The sequence below is a fragment of the Danio rerio genome, chromosome 23, assembly GCF_049306965.1.
Source record: "Danio rerio strain Tuebingen ecotype United States chromosome 23, GRCz12tu, whole genome shotgun sequence".
NCBI lineage: Eukaryota > Metazoa > Chordata > Actinopteri > Cypriniformes > Danionidae > Danio > Danio rerio.
In genome coordinates, this window is record NC_133198.1 from 6,015,107 (window position 1) to 6,037,808 (window position 22,702).

The 22,702-nt window shown below is 36.6% G+C and overlaps 1 protein-coding gene across 21 annotated transcripts in view; it reads left to right on the top strand.

The window, feature by feature from the left end:
- Positions 1-22,702, top strand: part of nav1a (neuron navigator 1a) — a 270,784-nt gene that overhangs the window by 170,585 nt on the left and 77,497 nt on the right. For 5 of the 21 annotated variants that reach the window (XR_012398960.1, XR_012398961.1, XR_012398962.1 and 2 more), the window contains exon 1: positions 2,983-3,140. The exons of the other annotated variants lie outside the window; for them this stretch is intronic. Coding sequence is in view for 2 of the 5 variants with exons in the window: in XM_073939771.1 (XP_073795872.1) it covers positions 3,058-3,140 (83 nt within the window). In the remaining 3 variants the exon portion in view is untranslated. Of the gene's footprint in view, positions 1-2,982; positions 3,141-22,702 lie in introns of those variants that run through there. 21 annotated transcript variants of the gene reach the window in all.

The following is a 22,702-nucleotide window of genomic DNA, read 5'->3' on the forward strand; positions in this document are numbered from 1 at the left end:
GAACTTTCCACCTTCAAAAGATGCGTTGTTTGAGGCATGATTAATTTCCATATGGGATAACCTACGTGACAGTTTAATACTTTGTAGGAACCTGTTGAGTTAACTGACTCCAAGCATAAGCAATTGTCTTATTGATGGTTTATTCCCCCTTGAAACCTTCCGACACTAAAATTACCCACTTCACCTTTAAGTACAGGGTCGGTGCCAAGTAACACACCAGCATACTGGTGTTTATTGGAATTGCACGGCATCAGTATCTGAGGTTAGTGGTAATTGCTTAAACCAGACGCACTTTTCTCCACAAACATTTACGGGGTACAATAAAACCGCAAAGACATGCTTACAGCAGGGCTGGATATGCTGGCTCAATGCTCTGACCACAGCGGCCCTTCTCAGAGGGAGATCACAGAGGCAGGGGAGGGAAATCAGTCATTACACGGGACTCTTTGCTCATTAGTGTCCCTTTTGTTTCTTGCCCTTCTCCCTGTCGTTTCCTAGTGCCAGGCAACACTGCGGGCAGGAGACTGGCACACCTGCAGTTGCTGTCTTTGTACACGCTGCCAAAGGTCCAATCAAGCATGTCTGTCACATCCTTTAACACACACACACACACCTGGCTAGGCGCTAAAAAACATCAGGGCCACCCGTGACTGCTTGAAGCTAGCAGTGTGTGTGTGTGTGTGTGTGTGTGTGTGCATGTGTGCAATGGAAGAAGACCTTCTTTGTCTCTTTCTCTCTGGCTTGTCCTCTGTTCTTAAAGGTTTATTCATGATATCGTCTCAGTGGTTCCAACAGAGTCTTGGCTTTCTTCAAGCAGACTGTTCATTTACAAAAGCAGCCTATTGACTATACAGAAGAAGAGTGTCTTTTCACTGCCGATGTCTTTACAGGGCTGTGTGGTTTGTTCATGTTCAGTCTCTGCATCTACTACTATTTTCTTTCTGTGATATTTTTTCAGAGTTCATATGATTACTGTTAAAGTCATGGGTGACGTAGTGGCGCAGTAGGTAGTGCTGATGCCTCACAGCAAGAAGGTCGCTGGTCCGAGCCTCGGCTGGGTCAGTTGGCGTTTCTGTGTGGAGTTTGCATGTTCTCCCTGCGTTTACGTGGTTTCCTCCGGGTGCTCCGGTTTCCCCCACAGTCCTAAGACATGCGGTACAGGTGAATTGGGTTGGCTAAATTGTCCGTAGTGTATGAGTGTGAATGAGTGTGTATGGATGTTTCCCAGAGATGGGTTGCGGCTGGAAGGGCATCTGCTGCATAAAAACAAATGCTGGATATCATTCCACTGTGTGCGACCCCAGATAATAAAAGGGACTAAGCCAAAAAGAAAATGATTGATTGGTTGATATTCAGTCATATTAAAATAGTCAGTTCAGTCATATAAGTTGATTCAGTGTTCTTCAATTCAGATGATTCATTCAATAGCTACGAATTACAGGGGATTCTCAAATTCTGATTCATTTTTTTAAAATTATCTTGATTCATTGGGTTCAATTAAATAAATTTGTCCCATAATAAAATAGATGATTCAGTCATATATGAGTTGGTTTAGTATTAAATTCTGTTGGTTTATTCAAAACAAATTATGCAAATTCAGTCACATGAGTTGGTCCAATTGTATTCATGAAGTTGGTTTGTGCTATTCAGTTCAGTTGATTCGGCCAAATATGGAGCCACATCAGTCTCAAAAATAATACATTCATTTATTCATTTTCTTGTCGGCTTAGTCCCTTTATTAATCCGGGGTCGCCACAGCCGAATGAACCGCCAACTTATCCAGCAAGTTTTTACGCAGTGGATGCCCTTCCAGGCGCAACCCAGCTCTGGGAATAAAAATAATACATTTACAAAATAAAGTTCTAATATGCACTGCACAATTCACATTTTACACAATCCGATTTGTAAATTGAAAGCAGTTTGTAAATACAACACAAAATGCATGAATTCACAAGTAAAAGTTATAAATATTTTTGTCAAATGAATTGAATTTGTATATTTATGGATCTTGTTTGGAACTTACGAATTGGATTTGTGTGTTTATGAACCGTGTTTTTAATTTACGAATTGGATTTGTGTATTTATGAATCCTGTTTTGGATTTACGAATTGAATTTTTGTAATTATGGACCGTGTTTTGAATTTACGAATTGGATTTGTGTATTTATTAATCGTGCTTTGAATTTACGAATTGGATTAGTTATTTTTGAATCGTGTTTTGAACTTACGAATTGGATTTGTGTATTTATGAATTGTATTTTGAATTTACAAATTAGATTTGTGTATTTTTTAATCGTGTTTTGAACTCACAATTGAATTTGATTTGTGTACTGTTGAATCGCGTTTTGAACTTACAAATTGGATTTGTGTATTTTTCAATCGTCTTTTCAGCTTATGAAATGGATTACGAATTGGATTTGTGTATTTATGAATCCAGTTTTTCGTGTTTTATTTTGTAGACATTATTTTTGAGACTGATCAGTCTCCATAGTCAAGGCTGTCAGTTACAGTTGATTTTCAAGTTCTGAATCAATTTCTCACTCACTTGGTTCAGTCAAATTAATTTGATTCAGATATTTGTCATACAAGTTCGTTCTGTAATATTCAATTCAGTTGACTCAATCAGGTCTATCAGTTGTTTCAGTCAGAATAAATCTGGATTTGTCATTTTCTTGATTGTGTCATACAAGTTGGTTCAGTCAACCTAAACAGTACTTCTGGCTTGAATAAACCAGGTCATTAGCTACCACTGAATTCTCATTTTTACAGCCCAATCTCCTGAATAATGCCTGACACCGTAATGCTATCTGGCACTGGCGGTTTTGATGATTGAGTCAGTCAGAGACTCACAGCTGGAGGAGAGAAAGACAAGAGCAGGGAAGGGGGTGGACATGTGGGGGTGTTTCCTTTCCTCTCCTCCCTCTATCTCTCTCTTACTCTCTGAATGTGAGACCGGAGCTCTGCGCAGAGAGAGCCGCTTCTCATTCAAACCTCCAAAGCGACCGCGGGATGTTGTACTGTATGAAGAGTATGTGAACAAAGCGGAGAGAGAGACATAATGAGCGGGCGGGTTCTCAACGGGAAAATGCTGCAGCTTCAGGGTCAGAGAGCAGGACGGACAATGCACTATCATCTCTCAAGGTAAAGCAAACCAGTGCTGGACTACTTCTGAATATCAATATCAACGCGTTATCTCTATTGTTTCCACCGCCGAGAGTGTCAGTACTTTAAACAGCAGTCACTAACATCACTGACCGATTGAAATACACTATCTCTCTATCGTGTATACGCTTATAAGTGCTAATTGAATTTGATTTGCAGCACAATATGTTGGTTAATGACTCTCGCGGGAGAGCGTAATTAATTGGGGGATTAATTTCCACGCGCATATTGTGAGTGTCTTTGTGTCCGTGAGTTGTGTTAAAGTGTGCGGATAGTTGCGTGTCACCGCCGGTGTGCGAGTGTCGCAGACGGAGGCGTTGAATGTGAATGAATGGAGGTGTGTATCGGTGCATTGCGGAGGGGGGAACAGGCGGATATCTCGCGTCAGGAGGAACTGTTCTCTCCTATTGTTTGACGACTGTTTGTCGATTGACCAAAGCTCGGGTTATTCACTGAAAAAGGACGCGTGGGGTGTTTTTGTTTTAGTTCGTTATATACAGTAGGCTACATTCCTCACTGACCTACATATAAGAGGATCCGAGTGGGGTGCTGTGAGCCGGTGCTCCACATTTTCATTAACTGTATAGTGGCGGCGTCTCAAATCACTGCGAGATGACTATCTTGAAAGCATTTTAGGGTATTCTAAACGTGTTCTAACGTTCCTTTTTGAAGTCGAATTCTAAAGGGGGCGTGTCCGCTGTCTTATTAGCCTACTAGTAGAGCATCCTTTTGACAAAGGGCTAATAATTAATTAGTCGGCTAAAGGTCAATCGTTGGGTTTGTTCCTTCATAAATCATGTTGAAAGAGAGGATATAGGGAAAATGATGGCTAGTGATTGAGTTGAATATTTCCAAATGTGGGTTTTACTTCTGAAAGTCAATTTCTTTATAATCACTCATGAAGCTTATAGTTTGCCCGCAATAAATAAATAAATAAATAAATAAATAAAATAAAAACTGCTTGTGGAGCATCTTATCTCAGCACTGCATGGTGCAAGTTGTCACAATTGTACTGTGCTATTGAATGACGTACCAGACTTTCTTATTGTCATTCCTATTGAATGGCGTACCTATCTTCAAAATGCATACATTATATACATTGATGCTATAAAAACACATTACAACTGTGAATGTGAATGTTTAAAGTTCAGAAGAGTTAAAAAAAATCAACATATGGTACAATAACCTTGGTTCAAGGACCTAAAAAAAATTATATATATATATATATATATATATATATATATATATATATATATATATATATATATATATATATATATATATATATATATATAGGTGGGCATAGATATTTTTTTTATCTAGATTAATCATGGAATTAATCTGGATTAATCTAGATTAAAATGGCTTAATTGAATTCTGCCAAAGGCATTCAGAATATGTGTGCTTCTCAAATAATAAGTAGTATTTGAAAACGGGTTTCTCAAGCCAGGTGGCGCATTAGAGCTTGGGCTCATCTCCTGTTTCCAAAATGCATCAAAAACTGCTTGAGAAACTGTTCTACTCTGATAATTGGTGATGAAAATAAATCATGTTCAGTAAGATGTACTTGTGTTTACTAACTGTTTATTCAGGTAAACATGAATTTTTAACTGTATATAAACTCATGCCTACATAAACTCGAAACAGTGATTTTTGATTCCCTTAATCTGACTAAAGTCATAACTGAACTAAACAGAAATTAATTTATAGCATGTGGAGTGTGCAGATATTAGTGGCATTAATGAAGTAAACACTGTGATCAGTAAGCACTGTCATGTAGGACTTTTTGCAATATTTTCCGTCAAGATTCACAGACGCGGCTGTTTGTAAAGGACCGCGCACACACACACACACACACACACACACACATCGTGAAGTGTATTATTACTTATTTGTGTCAAATATTTGTCACGAAGGCATGAATGAAATGTTCATGAGTTAAAGTGAAACTGCCAAACTGCAGTAGTCTGACGGCACACCGGTCAGGTATGCATCTGCTAAAATATCAAGGTGAAAGTCACCATAGCTTGCGTAGAATAGACCCAGCTCCCTATATATATATATATATATATATATATATATATATATATATATATATATATATATATATATATATGTATTGGGTAGGATTAGGAATGTATAAAACCGAACATAATAAATAAACTGCAAAAATCTTAAATATTTGCATAGATACACCAATTTGCATGTATACACCACGTGCACAGAAGGGGCGTGGCCAGAGGCGCTGTAATGTTATCACAGAGAAGCTTTTTGGTGAAGTAGAGCCAATCCGCGAATCACAGCACATTATGTTAGCTGACCAATCAGAGCCTCTTGAGGACGGGCTTTTGGAGGATGGCCGTTTTCATGTTAGATGAGTAGCAGTATATAATTAAAGTAAGATATATGAAAAAATAAATATATGAAAAAATAATGTGATTTTTTTTTTATTATTTATTTTTTACAAATGAAGAATGAGCACACATTGCTTTGCTTCTTATAAACACAACCTAGCCTTAAAAATACACCACTTTAATACTTCTAGAATTAAAAAGAGTACCCCAAAAATAACTGAAGCCACAAAAATTAGAGGTTTCATTAAATGGCATATCATATTTTAGGCTGATGCATTTTCAGTGGACATCTCTAATTTCAACACATTTCCTATCATTTTTAACACAGATTCCCATTGTTGCACATTTCTGTTGTGAGATTGGCTCATAGATTAATATTAAGTAAAAAAGTCCAGAGCTTATCATTGTTATTGACAAATTTTATCGCGACTCAATATAATATCGTTTATTGGCTCAGCCCTATAATAAACCAATAACTAATAATGAGAATTAGTTCTTAAAGGGATAGTTCACCCAAGAATGAAGAATAGACTCAATATTTACTCACCCTCAAGTGGTTATAAACCTTTATGAGTTTCTCTATTCTGTAGAACACAAAAGAAGACATTTTGAAAAATGCTGGAAATCTATAACCACAGACGTCCATAATAAAAAAACAAATAAAAGTCAATGGTTTTCAGCATTTTTCAAAATATCTCCTTTTGTGTTCAACAAAAAAAAGAAAGAAAGAAAGAAAGAAAGAAACTCAAACAGATTTGTTAAAAATAAAGTTTATAAATGATCAAATAATAGGTTTTGGATGAACTATCCATTTAAACTAAAAAGTTACCATTATTTTATTTAAAATGTGTAAGAAATTTTGTCAGACCTTTTTAGAATAAATTTAAATTTATTATTAACATTTTCCATAACATTTACTCAAATCAATACATCTAAAGCATCAAGCCATAAGAAATGCATTGAAAAATGTATTATCTAAATAATAACAATAATAAAAAAGCACATCTTGACCTCAGCTCCGCCCCTTTAGTTTAGTGATACAACTTCATCCTTAAAGCTGCAGTGTTCATCTGAGGCTCTCAGTTAACTAACTTAAAATCTGACCCCTCTCCCCAGGCCACTAACAGACGGTGCCCCCCTCTTTTCCTGCTGTCCTTATTGATTTTGACCTTGAAACGCGCAGTCCTGTTTTTGCTCTTTCTGGATGGCTGACCTCTTAAATCGACCCCTTATGTAAAGTCATTAGGAACAAAGAGATCAAGCCGTTATTGCTCTGTGTTTAGTCATTAATGCTGTACACAAGTTGTCTTTGTGCCTTTGACAAAAACCAGTTTCTCAACTGTCGCCTTATCAGTTTTATCATGACTGAGTCTCTCCAAAGTTGACGGGTTCACCCTCTTTATCTGTTTGTTTTAGTTGTTGGACCGTTTAAAATCAAACATCGGTATTGCCAGAAGGTGATATATAGTTGGGCAGCTGGCAGAGTGTGCCATTTATACAGGAATAAGAGCTGGCCTTTCTGTTATTTTTTGTGAACTATGCAAAGAACTATGCCAGTGTAAAGAGATTAGTTGTGGTGTGTTAGTCACTTTCTGGCAGGTTTGCTTGGTCTGGACGTGTTGGTGTCATGTGTAGTCAAACGAAAACCTGTCTGACACAACTGGTTTTGTGAGCGCAGGATTTGAGTGGTTTAAACCTGCTTAAAGGGATAGTTCACACACAAATCAAAGATCTGTCATCATTTATTAACCCTCCACTTGTTCCAAACCTGTTTGAGCTTCTTTTTTGTGTTGAACACAAAAGAGGATATGTTGAAAACATTTCACAACTTGCAGTCATTTTTGTCTTTTATTATTATTATTATTTTTTTTGATCATGCTTTTTATTTTAAGGTACAATCCTCGCTATTAACAAACCAATAAGACTTTTAGCTCAATAAACTACTAATTTGCTGATAGTTTAATAGTTAGTAAATGGTAGGCATTTGGTAGGATTGAGGATGTAGAATATGAGGTTTTCTTTGAGTATGTTGATGTACTTCTAACTGAAATGTACGGAGACCCAGAAGGGACATGATGGTGGGGAGAAAAATGGGTGAAAGAGAAAAAACTAAGTGGGAGAAAAAAAAATGCATGGGAAAAAAAACAGTAATAGGAAAATATATATATTTTAAAGTTTTTGCGTTCCCTCGCAGAGATGTTTTGTGTTATCTCGCAAAACTGTTATTCCACAAACACTTCCTGTTCCCTTCATACATGTCAATCCTTCCATTTTTGCCGGGATTCTTTTGTATTTTACCATTCAATCCCACTATCATTCTATCATTAAGTATTTTCCCATATTTCTTGTGTATTTTTAATCTTGAAAGCACGCTGAAATTAATATAAAAACGTCTGCATTCACTTTCTTTCCATTAAAGCTGTGCGCCGATCATTACCCTTCAAATGCAACCTCTGAATCAGCAAATGCATGTATACGGACCCGTTCCGTATGATAAACCGATCCCAGATCCGCTAAAGTGCAGAACACTTTGGGATTCGGGTGTGCGTTTAAACAGACAAATACACTTAATAATATGTAAACATGTCAGTCCTGAATGCAGATACTCCTTTTACCACAGTAAAGCTCAAAGTGTCTGTAGCTTACTGGAGTCAGGAACAGTGGCATAGCGGATGGGCCCGCAGGGGGGGGGGGGGGCGGGGGGGGGGCGTGATTAGGAGGCCCCGCGTCGTCGCGATTTTTAATAATTGAAAATCCAGCAACCGCAATAATCCAACTCTTGGGAACAACTGTGGTCGGAACCAAAGTTTACAGGTCTGTGTTCTCTAAACACCTCTCAAGCAGTGGACTACTTCATTCTGATTGCTTGCCGCTGAACCGAGTCATATCGTAGCTCAAAATTGACTTGATTTTAACTCTCCTTGACGCTTACACTGGAGAAGACGCTCCGCGCTGTTTCTCGCCGCCGGTTCTCATTGACGCTCTCGCCGCTTTCGGTTTGTGATCGCTCCTCAGTTTGTGAAGGCTTCCTCACGTTGTTGCTTCCCCGCTCCTTGATTTGTGATGGCTCCCCCCTGCTTCGCTACGCCACTCGTCAGGAACTGTTACTATTTAAAGTTAGGTAGGTGTAAATCCCCAAAACTGAGTGCTGGCTAACAGGTTAAATGTCTGGGTAAAAAACACAAACTTGTTCCCTTTTGAACACAATATATTTTATTTTAAGAAAAGTAAAAAAATATTTTGGAGCAGTAAACGTGTCAGGCTAAATTAATTATTGACTACTGTTTCAAAAACAGATTTTTTTTTATTTAAAATGGCATCTTTTCTGTTCGTGATATTGTTGTCCTAAAAAACAAAACATAAAATTTACATAAAAATCGTACACATACCTTAGGAGCGGTATTGCAGAAAATGTTGACGGTTTTAAAACCTTGACTTTTCCAAACCGCAGTATACCTTGAAAACGGTTGTCATCCCATGCCTAATTTCACGTGGACTCTAAACTAAGGTGTTGCCTCTTTCTACTATGGATATCAATGACTTCCACCATTCTTCAAAATATCTTATTTTGTAATTATTGGAATTTTGTATAAAACTCATTTTTTTATGGTTCAAAAGTAGGTAAGTTGATGGTGTGTAAATTCTAGGGGAACTATATGCCTTGTCACAACTTTGCCTCAGGCTCTAAATCTTGTGCGGCTTTACTGCTGTCATGGATGAGCTTCCTGCAGTGAACTATTTGTATCTACAGGGGGTGGAAAGGATGTTCTACTCCATTAAAGCAAATAAAGTAACTAGCAAGCTTTTGTTCTGTCTGCTTTTGTTGCAAACAGCATGCTGGTCCGAATTATCTCCTATGTCAGGTTGAGAACAGCACCCACAGTATCCTGTTTTGAGGGAAATATTTGCTGGTGGTGCATCATGAAGTCTAAAAATTGGACACCACTTTTGGGATGTGGGGTATTTTTGTAAAGGTCAGCATAAATATTTTCAGTTATATGATGGAGGCAAACATGCATCGATGCATTTTATTTTATTTTTTTATTTTTTATTCCGCACAATGGTTTGTGATGAGAAACTGAATAGTTTATCTCGGACATGAGATCTGATTACTGAGGATTTGTTCGTCACCCAGTTTTACCTTTTAAGTAGATAATAATGGTGTAGTGTTGCTCTGTCCAGGTTTAGAAGTTAGCATCCATATTGCCTTAGATTTCTGTATTTTTTATTTTATTTTTATTTTTTTGCATATGTGTGTATTTCTTTTGTGGTTTACTATATATATTCAAAATTTCATGACATTCCACATTTTACTGCTAATTCTGTTTTTGACACTTGATTCTAAAACTCAGTGCATCTTAAATAATGCATCAAAGAATCCGTTATTATATATATATTAAAAGAAGTATGGGTGACATTTTTGTTGTTGTTAGTTTAGTCTTGTTACACATGCACAGTACATGCTATAGTAATTACAATTAATTAATAACAATTCCTATTAAAATTATAAAATTTACATTTACATAAATAAAAATTTGGGCGATGCAGTGGCGCAGTAGGTAGTGCTGTCGTCTCACAGCAAGAAGGTTGGTGGGACGCTGGTTCGATCCTCGGCTCAGCTATCGTTTCTGTGTGGAGTTTGCATGTTCTCCCTGTGTTTGCTTAGGTTTCCCCACAGTCCAAAGACATGTGGTACAGGTGAATTGGGTAGCCTAAATTGTCCGTAGTGTATGAGTGTGAATGAGTGTGTGGATGTTTCGCAGAGATGGGTTGCGGCTGGAAGGGCATCCGCTGTGTAAAAATTTGCTGGATAAGTTGGCGGTTCATTCCGCTGTGGTGACCCCGGATTAATAAAGGGACTAAGCCGACAAGAAAATGAATGAATGAAATAATGAATAAATAAAAAATTCCATTAAAATGACATATATTACTATTAATTATGCATAATTACATGCAACTAACACTAAACCTGGCCACAGCCTCTTTACAGCAAGCAATTTAATTCGGCTGCTAACTTTGAAACACCTCTCGGACAGTATGATTGGACATTTTTTCCAAACCTGTGTGCCAAGCTTCCGAATAAATTTCATATTTGTATTGCAATCACCAAAAAAAAAAAATAAATAAAGAAAAAATGTCTTTTAGGTATAGTTTGTAAACATTTGAATCAGACAGCCCAATCAAATGCGCAAGCATACTTGAATGAAACAAGATCACGACATCAACCTTATTTATGGCCGTTTCACACCACATTATCCTCCGAATCCAATCATGCTGGTCTTCTGAAGTAATTGTCAACTTGGTCTTGGAGGCAAATCTCAGACAGGCACCTCTCTTCGTTTACAAGTTTGTGGGTATCTGTGTCATTTCAATCATGTGATATATGATTGACGGGATGGACTGTAGCTCAGGTTTGTTACAAAACCAGAGAACATTTGGTTTCAAGTGTAGTTGGTTCGTTTAAAAGAAGAGATTTCAAGCTTTATGTGGATATATTGTCCATGTCTCTGAACAGTATTTGCTAAGATTCCATTAAGTTTGTTGACCCCAGAAAGTTCATAACAACTTCTGAAAATGTAAAAATGCACATTTGGTCCGAGCCCCTCCTTCGGAGAATCATCAGTCTATAGCAGGGGTGTCCAAAGTTTAGTTCCAACCCAAATCAGTCACACCTGGACAAGCTAATCAAGCTATTAAGCTGCGGTCACACTGGGCTTTTTCTCCCATAGACTTCCATTCATACGCACACGAATGCGTCAGACTGGAAACGCAGGGTCATGCATCAAGTTTCGCAGGTTGCTGCGGTGCAAAGCTTAAACTTGGTGAACTCTGACCTGCGAAATCGCGGCACTTGACTGCGTGAGACAAATTGAGGATCAAAACATGACATCTCTGGACAGAAATTTAAAACATGAAACAATCGCTAGCTTTTTTAAATGTCTAATAAGCTTGTTTAATCCCACCCCTTTTTGCAGCTCCGTACGACAGAATTTTGCACACAAACTCTAGTGTGACCGTCGCTTTAGGCTGTTTAGAAACATCCTTGCAGGTGTGTTGAGGCAAGTTGGAGCTAAAATCTTTGGAGCTAAAAGTTTTTACATTCCTGGTCTATAGTGATCGATGATTGGCTCTTGTTCTTGAATTTCATTACATTTTTCCCTATTCAAAAGTATACACATGACATGTCTTGTGTAGTCTATAGTCTTTGACTTAATCTATATTCTAACCATATAGTAAGTACATTCAGGCAATTACTATTGATGCTTAAATATAAAGCATAATACAAATTGAATGTTTAATGTTTGTACAATGTATTATAATTAACATGTGTATATATGTGTTATATAAGCCATTCTGCTCTTATAAAACCATACTGGTGAGTGAGGTTAAATGAATATATAAAGCCAGCATGTATTGGTACTAGCACTCCATTGCATCGGTCAAGAATGTGTCCCTTTCATGCATTTTTCCGCTGAAGAATGAGGAACTTGGCAAACGTTAAATCACACGACTCCAGTAACCGCTGCAAAATATCCAAATGATTTTCTTTTTTTTTCTTTTTTTTTTTTTTTTTTTAAAGCCAGCAGAGTTCTCGGTCTATTTCTGCTCATGATTCTTGTTAACCTCAGCAACAACAGTTCCTCGTGACTCTGCAGTTGTGCTGAGGTATAGAGGGATTAGTTTTTGAATCCGTTCCTGCGTATTGTTATGGTGAAGAGTGTGTGCAGTTGGTCTTCAGCAGCTGGAAGGAGGAGGAGGAGGAGGAGGAGGAGGAAGAGGCCACGCTGGGTTTAACAGTGGCCACAGCTGCTACGAGTTAGAGGAGCACGTTTCATTCACTCTACCTCTCGGTCCCCCTCGTTCAAACCAAAACATTTCCCTCAGCATCCTGGATTCAAACGGGAGTGAGTCCGTTAAATCAACCGACAACACTGGAGGAGAGCCATCAGAAACCTGAACTCCAACACATGTACTCGAAGCTCATTGGTGAAGATGTCTTGCTTTCCAGATTATTATTATTTATTAAATGTAAAGGGAACATGCGTTTGAAAGGAGAGAGAAAATCCTCATTCTTTTATCAACATGATTAATTAAAACTAGTGTTGAGAACGCCGCAATCTGATTAAGGATCTGATTAAGATGGTGCTCATGCAACACTAGGCAACTTAACTAAAGCTTTTAAATTTTGTTTTGAGGGTCCGAAAAAGTTTCAAAGACATGGTTATAAAAACAGCAACACCATGCGTGTTTGTATTACAAGTTTTGTCTAAAGGGATGAGTAAATATTTGACAACCAAAGCAACAATGGTGGACTACAGGACTCTATGTGCGCAGGCGCATCTTGGCTGTTTCTCAATGTGCGCCCTTCAGCGATCTTGCGTCCTTGTGTTCTCGTGTAATGTCATCATCAAAACTGAACACCGTAAGAACGGAGGACATGTGAAAGTTCATGCTCTTGATGTACCTCGGCTCGTTTTTGTTAGTTTGTCCTGTTTTATGTCTATCAAACCAGTGGCGTAGCGGACGGGCCTGCGGGGGGGCCCTGCGTGATTAGGGGGCCCCGCGTCGTCGCGATTTTCAATAATTGAAAATCCTGTAACCGCAATAATCAAACCCTTGGGAACAACTGTGGTCGGAACCATAGCTCACAGGTCTGAGTTCTCTGAACTCTTATCAAGCGGTGGACGTCTTCACTCTGATTGCTTGCTGCCGAATCGCGTCATAGCTCATTACCATAACGTTTACTTAATTTCAACTCTCCTCGACGCTCACACTGGAGAAGACGCGCCGCGCTGTTCCTTGCCGCCGGTTCTCATTGAAAATTAATGACTTCTGGCTACTTTGACGCTCTCGCCGCTTTCGGTTTGTGATCGCTCCTCAGTTTGGCAAGGCTTCCCTGCGTTGTCGCTCCACCCCGCCCCTCTTCCCCGCTCCTCAATTTGGGATCGCTTCCCCGCGTTGTCTCTCCACGCCCCCCCCATCAGGGGGCCCCGTCAGTGATCCCTGCAGGGGAGCCTCCGCATTTTGCGCTACGCCACTGTATCAAACACGATTAGCTATACCAGGGACAAGCTGCTGAACATTCGGCAGTGCACACCAACTAATGCCGAATCAGATTTTGATTTCGTACATCAATAATCAATTTTGATTTTTGGTTTTGGAGAACATTGTCATCAGATTAATAGAGGGACTAAACCGAAAATGAAATAAATCTTCTTCTTCTTCGGCTTTAGTCCCGTATGGTTGCGGGGTCGGCTCTTCGGAACAAGTCCTCCATTTAGACTTGTCCATATGATAACGACTTTTTTACACATTCCAGCCGACCTGTCACCTGTCGGAGCACCCCGAGGAAACCCAAGCGAACACAGGGAGAACATGCAAACTCCACACAGAAATGCCAACTGAGCCAAGGTTCGAACCAGCGACCTTCTTGCTGTGAGGCGACAGCACTACCTAAAGATGAATGAATAAAATAACATGAAGTGGTGTGCATTTAGATATTCTGTTGGTTGGTTGGCAGGCTTGCCTTCTTTACTACAGTATTACTTTGCCTCAGTTTGATGCACATCAGCTTCTAGTTTATTTTTTTAAAAATGCAACAACAAAATGTGCATAAAATGTGCAGATGGAAACTGCTATCAAGGAAAGAGTTAAAAAATTGGCACCCCCTATCCCCCGCTGTGCAAATATTGGCATAAACATCAAGCTCATATTGATTTGTTGTTAATATACTATATATATTCCACATAGATCCTTAGTAAAAGATAAATAAATGTTCAAAAAAAAGCTTGTGTGTCCGGACGGTCAAATCTATGCAATGGCCTTGATTCCGAAGTCATTTTACAGTGGAAAAGACATCCAAACGAATAGCCTAGTTTGGGTTATTAGAGCCAGATTAAACCTAGTCCAAAACCGCAGGGGATTTTCAACAGAGAATCCCCTCTGAGCTGTTTCATTAGGCTTAATCTGTGCTTGGGAAAATGGCCACTAAAATCCCAATCAGCAATTAATTTGAACTCAAAACAAGTCCTAATCTCGGTAGCCTTTAAGCTCCACATTTAAACACGTTGAGGAGAGAGTAGGGCGTAGACAGAGCGGAAAATGATTACAGGTGGGATCGTGCTTCAGAACAGCATTAATGACTTGCTCGCAGACCGTAAATCTGGATTGAGTCTCCAGAGTTCTGCTTGCTCAATATTTAGAGTTTCCCTGGATTTCTGCACTCTCCAAACTGTTGCTTAATACCTTCGTGTCTGGTTCACATGATTTGAGTTCACAGACTCTGTCATCAGGCTTCACAGAGTTCGAAAGACTGTGAGTAATGGACTACTATGGACAGTCTGCAGGAAATCCAGTGAGGAGATGTCGGCCAAGGTTGACCTCACTGACTCATGTTTGTTCTAGAGAGTGGCTCAGCTTCATCGATGGTTGTTTGGTTTACTGATTTTAATATATGTAGGAGATGAGAGTAAAAAATAGGAATAGGGCTGAGTAAAGGCACATTGGTACTGCACTTTTCGCTTAAAAGACTTCTATTCATATGCACACACATGCAGAAGACCGATAATGCAAGCTTGTTCGACAAGTTTCCGATGTTTCTGTGTTCCAAAGTTTAAGCTCTGTGAACCTGCAAGATTGTATATCGTGATTGCATGGGACCAAGGTCAAAGCCTGCTTGCTTTATCAATGTCTAATCAGCTTGTTTTAACCCACCATTTGTTGCATGACAGAATTTTGCATGGTCAAACAAGAAAACCTCCAGCTGTCTGTTCGATGTACCTTGCTTTAAACGCTTTGACGTCATCGTCTTTGCTTTCAGATTTAAAGGGCTAGCATTGCACCAGACCCCCCCTTAAGTGGTTTCGTTTGAAAGTGTAGAATCTATATTTTATGGATATATGCATCACTTTGTTTTATTATACTGTACAAAAGTTATTTACACTTAAATACACTGTATTTTGAATTTCCGAGCTGGATATTAAACATTGGTTAATTTGGTCCCACTATACATTAAGTGTCCTTAACTACTATGTAATTACATCAAAAAAAAAAAATACAATGTACTTACTGTGTTTATAATCTATTGGAGAACACTTGTGGTGCTTTTGAGTTGGGATAGAGGTTGGGTTATGGACAGGTTTGGTGGCATGGGTAGGTTTAAGGGTGGGTTAAGGTGTAAGGGATGGTCAACAGTGTATTTACCAATGTAGTTGCAAAAGTTAATTACAAATGTAATTACATACATGTATTTTATCAAGCATAAGTACACAGTAAATACATGTATTTACACAATAAGTACATTGTAACAAACTATTAATTCCTGTGTAAGTACATATTAGTTAAGGCCATTTAATATAAAGTTGGACCGTTAATTTTCATATTTTTCATATGGGTTTAAATATGACACATGTACAAGTTATAGCTCAAATGAAAGCTCCTGCCATTGCTCATATGGTTCTAGGGTTCTTTTTACTGAATTATATTCACATATCAAACAGTTGTCGAATGAATCGTGGTGTTTCATGGCGAAGTGAAAACAATACATTTATGATCACTAAGCAGCCCCAGATAGCACAGACAGCTGTCATGTCTTACCTTATGCTGTGCGCTTCACGGCCATTTCTCCTCTGTTTTTGAGGTAATGTGCATAAGTAATCATTTTTAATGTCTGACGTGGTCCTAACACAGTGAATTATGTTTGATCAAACAAAAGAATAGTTAAAAATGAAAACAATGCTTAATCCCTGTGGCTTGTATAGCACCTCTTATCAGTTGGAATACAATAACTTTTGCATAAATAAATGCAAAAATAAAACTTTTGCACAGAACCTAAAAGGTACACTTTCAAATTTGAGTTTTAAAAAAAGAAAAATACAAAAAGTGCCTCTTTTTTAAGGTGTTTATTATAACACAGACAACATATACAGTTATTCTAAACACTTTCAATAGTTTTTTTATGAAAATTCAAAGGGGTTTCTTTAAAATGATACCAAATTATTTGCATTTACACATCTGCATGTGGATTTGGGAATCTTTTAAATTTGGGTAGGCAAAATCCAGGCGGAAATCCCAAAATAGCACTCGAGTTTAAGAGGTTAAATGATCTAAAATGATTTGACAGATCTTGGATCGTTTTAGCTTGTAAACTGATCTCCTCGAATTCTCAGTCACAGACCTTAAAACACATGCAAATGACAAACTTTCACTCTATTAGGGTTAAACTTAGCAGTGACTCTACAAACCATGTTTTCTGTAGCTCCTGGCCATCTACAGTATTATTCAGACTCAACATTGCATTTCTTGCGATGTGACCCTTGCAGATTGCGATATACTGTAGATCCTGAAAGGATATATTTTGCAGCCCTAATCTGTAGTTTATTAACTCCCCTCCCCTTTCTGAAACGCATGCACATCTGCCATAATCTGGACAGATGGAATATGGTGTCATTATTGGGAAGTTGCTATAACTTGATATATAATCCCTTAATAATCCCTTTTGTACAGGCTTATTTTGCTTTGGTAGGCTTGCGAAACCAATCCTGTTATTCTATCATGTTGTTTTTCGTTTTAATACGTGCTATGGAACTACGTCAGGGAGGAAATACATTTCTGTTTTCACATGAAAAAGCTGGCCGATCAGATAAATGAGCGGTCCCATTGAGAGTAGCACTCAGCATAGCACTGTTGGGCCAGAGACGGCTTTTTGGCAGACCCTCAGTGACCCTCTGGCTCCATATGTTTAACATACAGCACAATATGCATAAGGTGTCAGTGTCGGTTAGGGTCATGTGACAATCCGTCAATGTAAATCCATCAAAACCCAGTGGAATAAGCAGAAATCAATGCGGTAAAATATTCTGGATGTTGTATGAACTGAATCGAAATGCATGCATCCTTCATAAGCAGCATGTATTTGATAAGCTGTCTTGGTCCAGCGTTGTCAGGCCAATCTGTTCCTCAAAGCTTAGCTGGTTAGGTGGTCCTGCACCCCGTATTGCGGACCATCTGTGCCGCCAGTCTCAGCCATTTCTCCACCCACTCTTCAACACTTCACACACACAAACACACACAAGTGTACCTGCTACTGTAGAGACAAACGATAATCAGAATGCTTATTAAATTCAAGATCTCCATAATGAGGGTTGAATGAAGTGGGATATTGTACTGAGAGGTAATGAACAAAGAGACACTGATGACTGATCAGCATAGTGCTTAATGCCTAACCCCACTTTTGTGTATATATATATTTTCAATATGTATATTATATATTTTATTATATATTATTTTATTATATTTTTTATTTATTATATATTTTAATGTTAACAAATCTTGAATTTGAGTTCATATTATTTGTTTATGTTTTAGAATATATTATTATTATTTTTTAAATATTATACTTATAATATTTCTCTTTTATTTTTTTCTCTTTATTTTCGTATTTTATTTTATTTATAATATATTTTAATGTTAGCAAATCTTGAATTTGGGATAATTGTTTTATTTATTTATCTGCTTATTTATGTTTAAGAATATTATATATATATATATATATATATATATATATATATATATATATATATATATATATATATATATATATATATATATATATATATACATATATAGGTAACTAAATATAAAAATTCTATATTTTTTTCTAAATAAATAAATAAATGCATTTTGTAATGCAATGTTTTTTTTATTGAATTTTAGGTTCCTATTTCCATATAATTTTTTTTTATTTTTAATTAAAATTGTGAGATAAATCTAGATGTATATTAGCTATTTTAATATATACACTACCGTTTTTTTGTTTGTTTTTTTCCCCGTTTTCTCAAGAAAATTATTCTGTTCATCGAGACGGCATTTATTAAATGTAAAATTGTTGAATACTTATTTATTGAATATTTATTTTTACTTATTGTATGTATTTTCTAATTAAATTATTAGTCCTGTCATTATTGCTTTTATTACTACTACTACTACTACTACTACTACTACTAATAATAATAATAATAATAATAATAACATAAATAATTAATATTAGAGGGATTTCTGAAGGATCATGTGACTGAAGACTGGGATAATGAAGCTAAAATTTAATTTTTAAAGTCACTGGGATAAATTATTCAATTAAATTATAAGCTACTTTTGAACAGTTACAGTGCAGTAATATTTCACAATTTTACAGCTTGTACTGTATTGTTAATGAAATAAATGCAGCCTTGGTGAGCAGGAGAAGCTCATTTTAAAACATTTAAAATCCTACTGACCCCAAACCTTTTTTATATATACAGTATACATAATTGATGCTTACTTGATATGAGGGAATAAAAATGGATTGATAAAATGGATTTTATTGTCTAAAGTACTAAATAATAGTAATAATAGGTTAGAATTAGAATATGGTGTCGGGTGACACAACGTCAAGCTAAAACATTATTAGATGTTGATATATGGTTGGGGCGACATAGTGGCGCAGTAGGTAGTGCTGTCACCTCACAGCAAGAAGCTCGCTGGTTCGAGCCTTGGCTGGCTTATCTGTGTAGAGTTTGCATGTTCTCCCTGCGTTCGCGTGAGTTTCCTCCGGGTTCTTCGGTTTCCCCCACAGTCCAAAGACATGTGGTACAGGTGAATTGGGTAGGCTAAAATTGTCCGTAGTGTATGAGTGTGAATGAGTGTGTGTGGATGTTTAACAGAGATGGGTTGTGGCTGGAAGGGCAACCACTGCATAAAACATATGCTGTATAAGTTTGCAGTTCATTCCACTGTGACGACCCCAGATTAATATAGGGACTAAGCCGAAAAGAAAATGAATGAATGACTGATATATGGTTGTTTTTAGCTTGTGCTGGAAAGTGACCAATATCCAACATCCCTCTGGACACTGACATTGGTCTGACATTGAGTTCTGACGTCAATTCGATTTTTATTTTCACCCAAAATGCAACATCCCCACAAAATTGGGGTACAACATCAATTTGACCTTATGTTGGCATCCTTTGCCTGTTGCCAATATACAGTGAAGTGTCAAAAGTGTTTAATATCTCAAGATAACATTTTTGACATTATGAATGACATTCCAGGACAGTTAGAAAAGCTACTATAAATGATAATGATAATAAACTCTGCCAGCTACCAGTTTAGTTATTTTAAAATCCTCAGAAACATTTTATACTGTAAATACTGTATTTTTGTATACATATTGCACACTTTCTTTAATACATATTGCTATCTTAATAATATAAAAAATTGCTGATCGGCAGCCAAGTCTACAGCACACCTGAGCCAAGTCTGGCAATGTACATTGGCTTTAACCCTGCCTTTGTTCTCGCCTGAAGGGACAACTGTGGCACTGCTTCAACAATGGTGCATTTCATGCAGCAGCAGCTATTTGTCTTGTGTGGTGTGGGCACATTGGTTGTCTTTGAGTTCAAATAATTAATAAAGAGCGCTCTTATGGTTTACATGGTAGTTTTGAGTGTTGGACACACGTGTGGTTTTCACGCTTAGCCGCCGTTCCCTCTGTGGATTGTGTCCGAGCAGTTGGCGTTGATGAAAGAGGATCTGCCACCTGTCATTTGGCATTCCAGTATTTCACTAAGCTGGGCAATTTGGGATGGGTGAAGCACGACTTATGCAGAACATGTAGGCAATTGATATATGCCTCTTTATGTGTTGAAGATATAGGCCATATGCTGCTGGCGACATATTCAGTTGCTGTCTACTGTTAATATTCTTACAGATATTCGAATTCATGGCATCTTTTGAAAGACACTATTGATGTTATTATGGTATCAGTGTGTTGGCATATTTACTCAGAAAGAGAAAGAAATTGTTCTCCAGTGATGGGTTGCGGCTGGAAGGGCAACCGCTGCATAAAACATATGCTGTATAAGTTGGCGGTTCGTTCCACTGTGGCGACCCCAGATTAATAAAGGAACTAAGCCGAAAATAAATTGAATGAAATGTGTACAGTGAGATTTACTATTTAATTACTATTTATCAAGTTCATTTTATTTCAACCACAACCTAATAATGAGTTACTTGTGATTTTTGGATGCTACATATATTTATGTATTAATTAATTGTGATTATTGGGAATATTATTGTGAATTGTTATATAAATAATTGCAAAATATATATATATATATATATATATATATATATATATATATATATATATATATATATATATATATATATATATATATATATATGTTTTACAAACACTTTGGATTGCAGTTTACAGTAAAATACTGGCAGATGGGTTGCCAGCCATATTCTGTATTTATAAAAAAATATTTACAGTCTGGTACTGTAATTACAAAATACAGTATCCTGCTGTAATTCAACCTTTTTACAGTATTAAACCATGTTTCTTTTTGCTATACATTTACAATAACATACTGACAGCTGGGTTGCAAGCCAAATTTGTAAATAATATTTACAGTCTGGTACTGTAATTACCAAATACAGTATCCTATTGTAATAAAACTTTTTAAACAGTATTAATCTGTGTTTCTTTTTGCCGTAAATTTACAATAACATACTGACAGCTGTGTTGCCAGCCAAATTCTGTATTTTTACAGAACCGCTACTAAAAATAAGATTTACACTCTTGTACTGTAATTATCAAATACAGTATCTTACTGTAATATAATCTTTTTTACAGTTTTAAACCATGTTTTTTTTTTTTGTGCTGTAAAATTACAATAACATACTGGCAGATGGGTTGCCAGCCACATTCTGTATTTATAATTATAATATTTAAAGTCTGATACTGTAATTACCAAATACAGTATCCTACTGTAATACAATTTTTTTTACAGTATTACAGTATCTGTGTTTCTTTTTGCTTTAAGTTTACAATAACATACTGGCAGCTGGGTTGCCAGCCACATTCTGTATTTTTACAGAACAGCTACTGTACAAAAAAGTTACATTCTTGTACTGTAATTACCAAATACAGTATCCTACTGTAATATAAACATTCTACAGTATTAAACCATGTTTTTTTTGCTATAAATTTACAACAACATACTGGCAGCTGAGTTGCCAGCCACATTCTGTATTTATAAATAGTATTTAAAGTCTGGTACTGTAATTACCAAATACAGCATCCTACTGTAAAACAACCTTTTTTGCAATATTAATCTGTGTTTATTTTTGCTATATATTTACGATAACATACTGGCAGCTAGGTTGCCAGCCACATTTAAAAATAATATTTACAGTCTGATACCGTAATTACAGTATTCTATTGTAATATAACCTTTTTTACAGTTTTAAACGTTTTTCTTTGCCTGTAAATTTACAAAGGCATACAGGCAGCTAGGTTGCCAGCCACATTCTGTATTTGTACAGAACCTCTACTAAAATAAGATTGACACTCTTTTACTGTAATTATTAAATACAGTATCCTGTATAACTGTAATATAATCTTTTTTACAGTTTTAAACCATGTTTTTTTTTTTTTTTTTTGTGCTGTAAAATTACAATAACATACTGGCAGATGGGTTGCCAGCCACATTCTGTATTTATAATTATAATATTTGAAGTCTGATACTGTAATTACCAAATACAGTATCCTACTGTAATACATTTTTTTTACAGTATTAATCTGTGTTTCTTTTTGCTTTAAATTTACAATAACATACTGGCAGCTGAGTTGCCAGCCACATTCTGTATTTTTACAGAACAGCTACTGTGCATAAAATTTACACTATCGTACTGTAATTACCAAATACAGTATCCTGCTGTAATATTACTTGCATAAATTACTGCTTTTCATTCTGTACTCTTAACAAATTGACTCTCAAACATATTACATGTAATAGAATAATACATTAAAAACATGATAAACAATGGAAACAGTATGAAGTAAAATACAACATTGATTTATTTTAAAGAAAGTCAAAATGATCAAACAAAATTAACATTTTCTTATATACACACATTGGCTGTGTACATTTTTCCTACATTTCTTCCTATATTTAAATTGCAATTTACAGTTACAAAATAACAGAATATTAAGAAGTCAATGTACTCACTTTTAATGATTTGAAAATGACCTAATGACCCAAGACATACACTTGAGGTATACCACACTAAAAACACAAAATAAATGCTTTCGTCTTGTTAAATATATTTAGATGTGTACAGAAGCTGTGAGAACTCATTCTT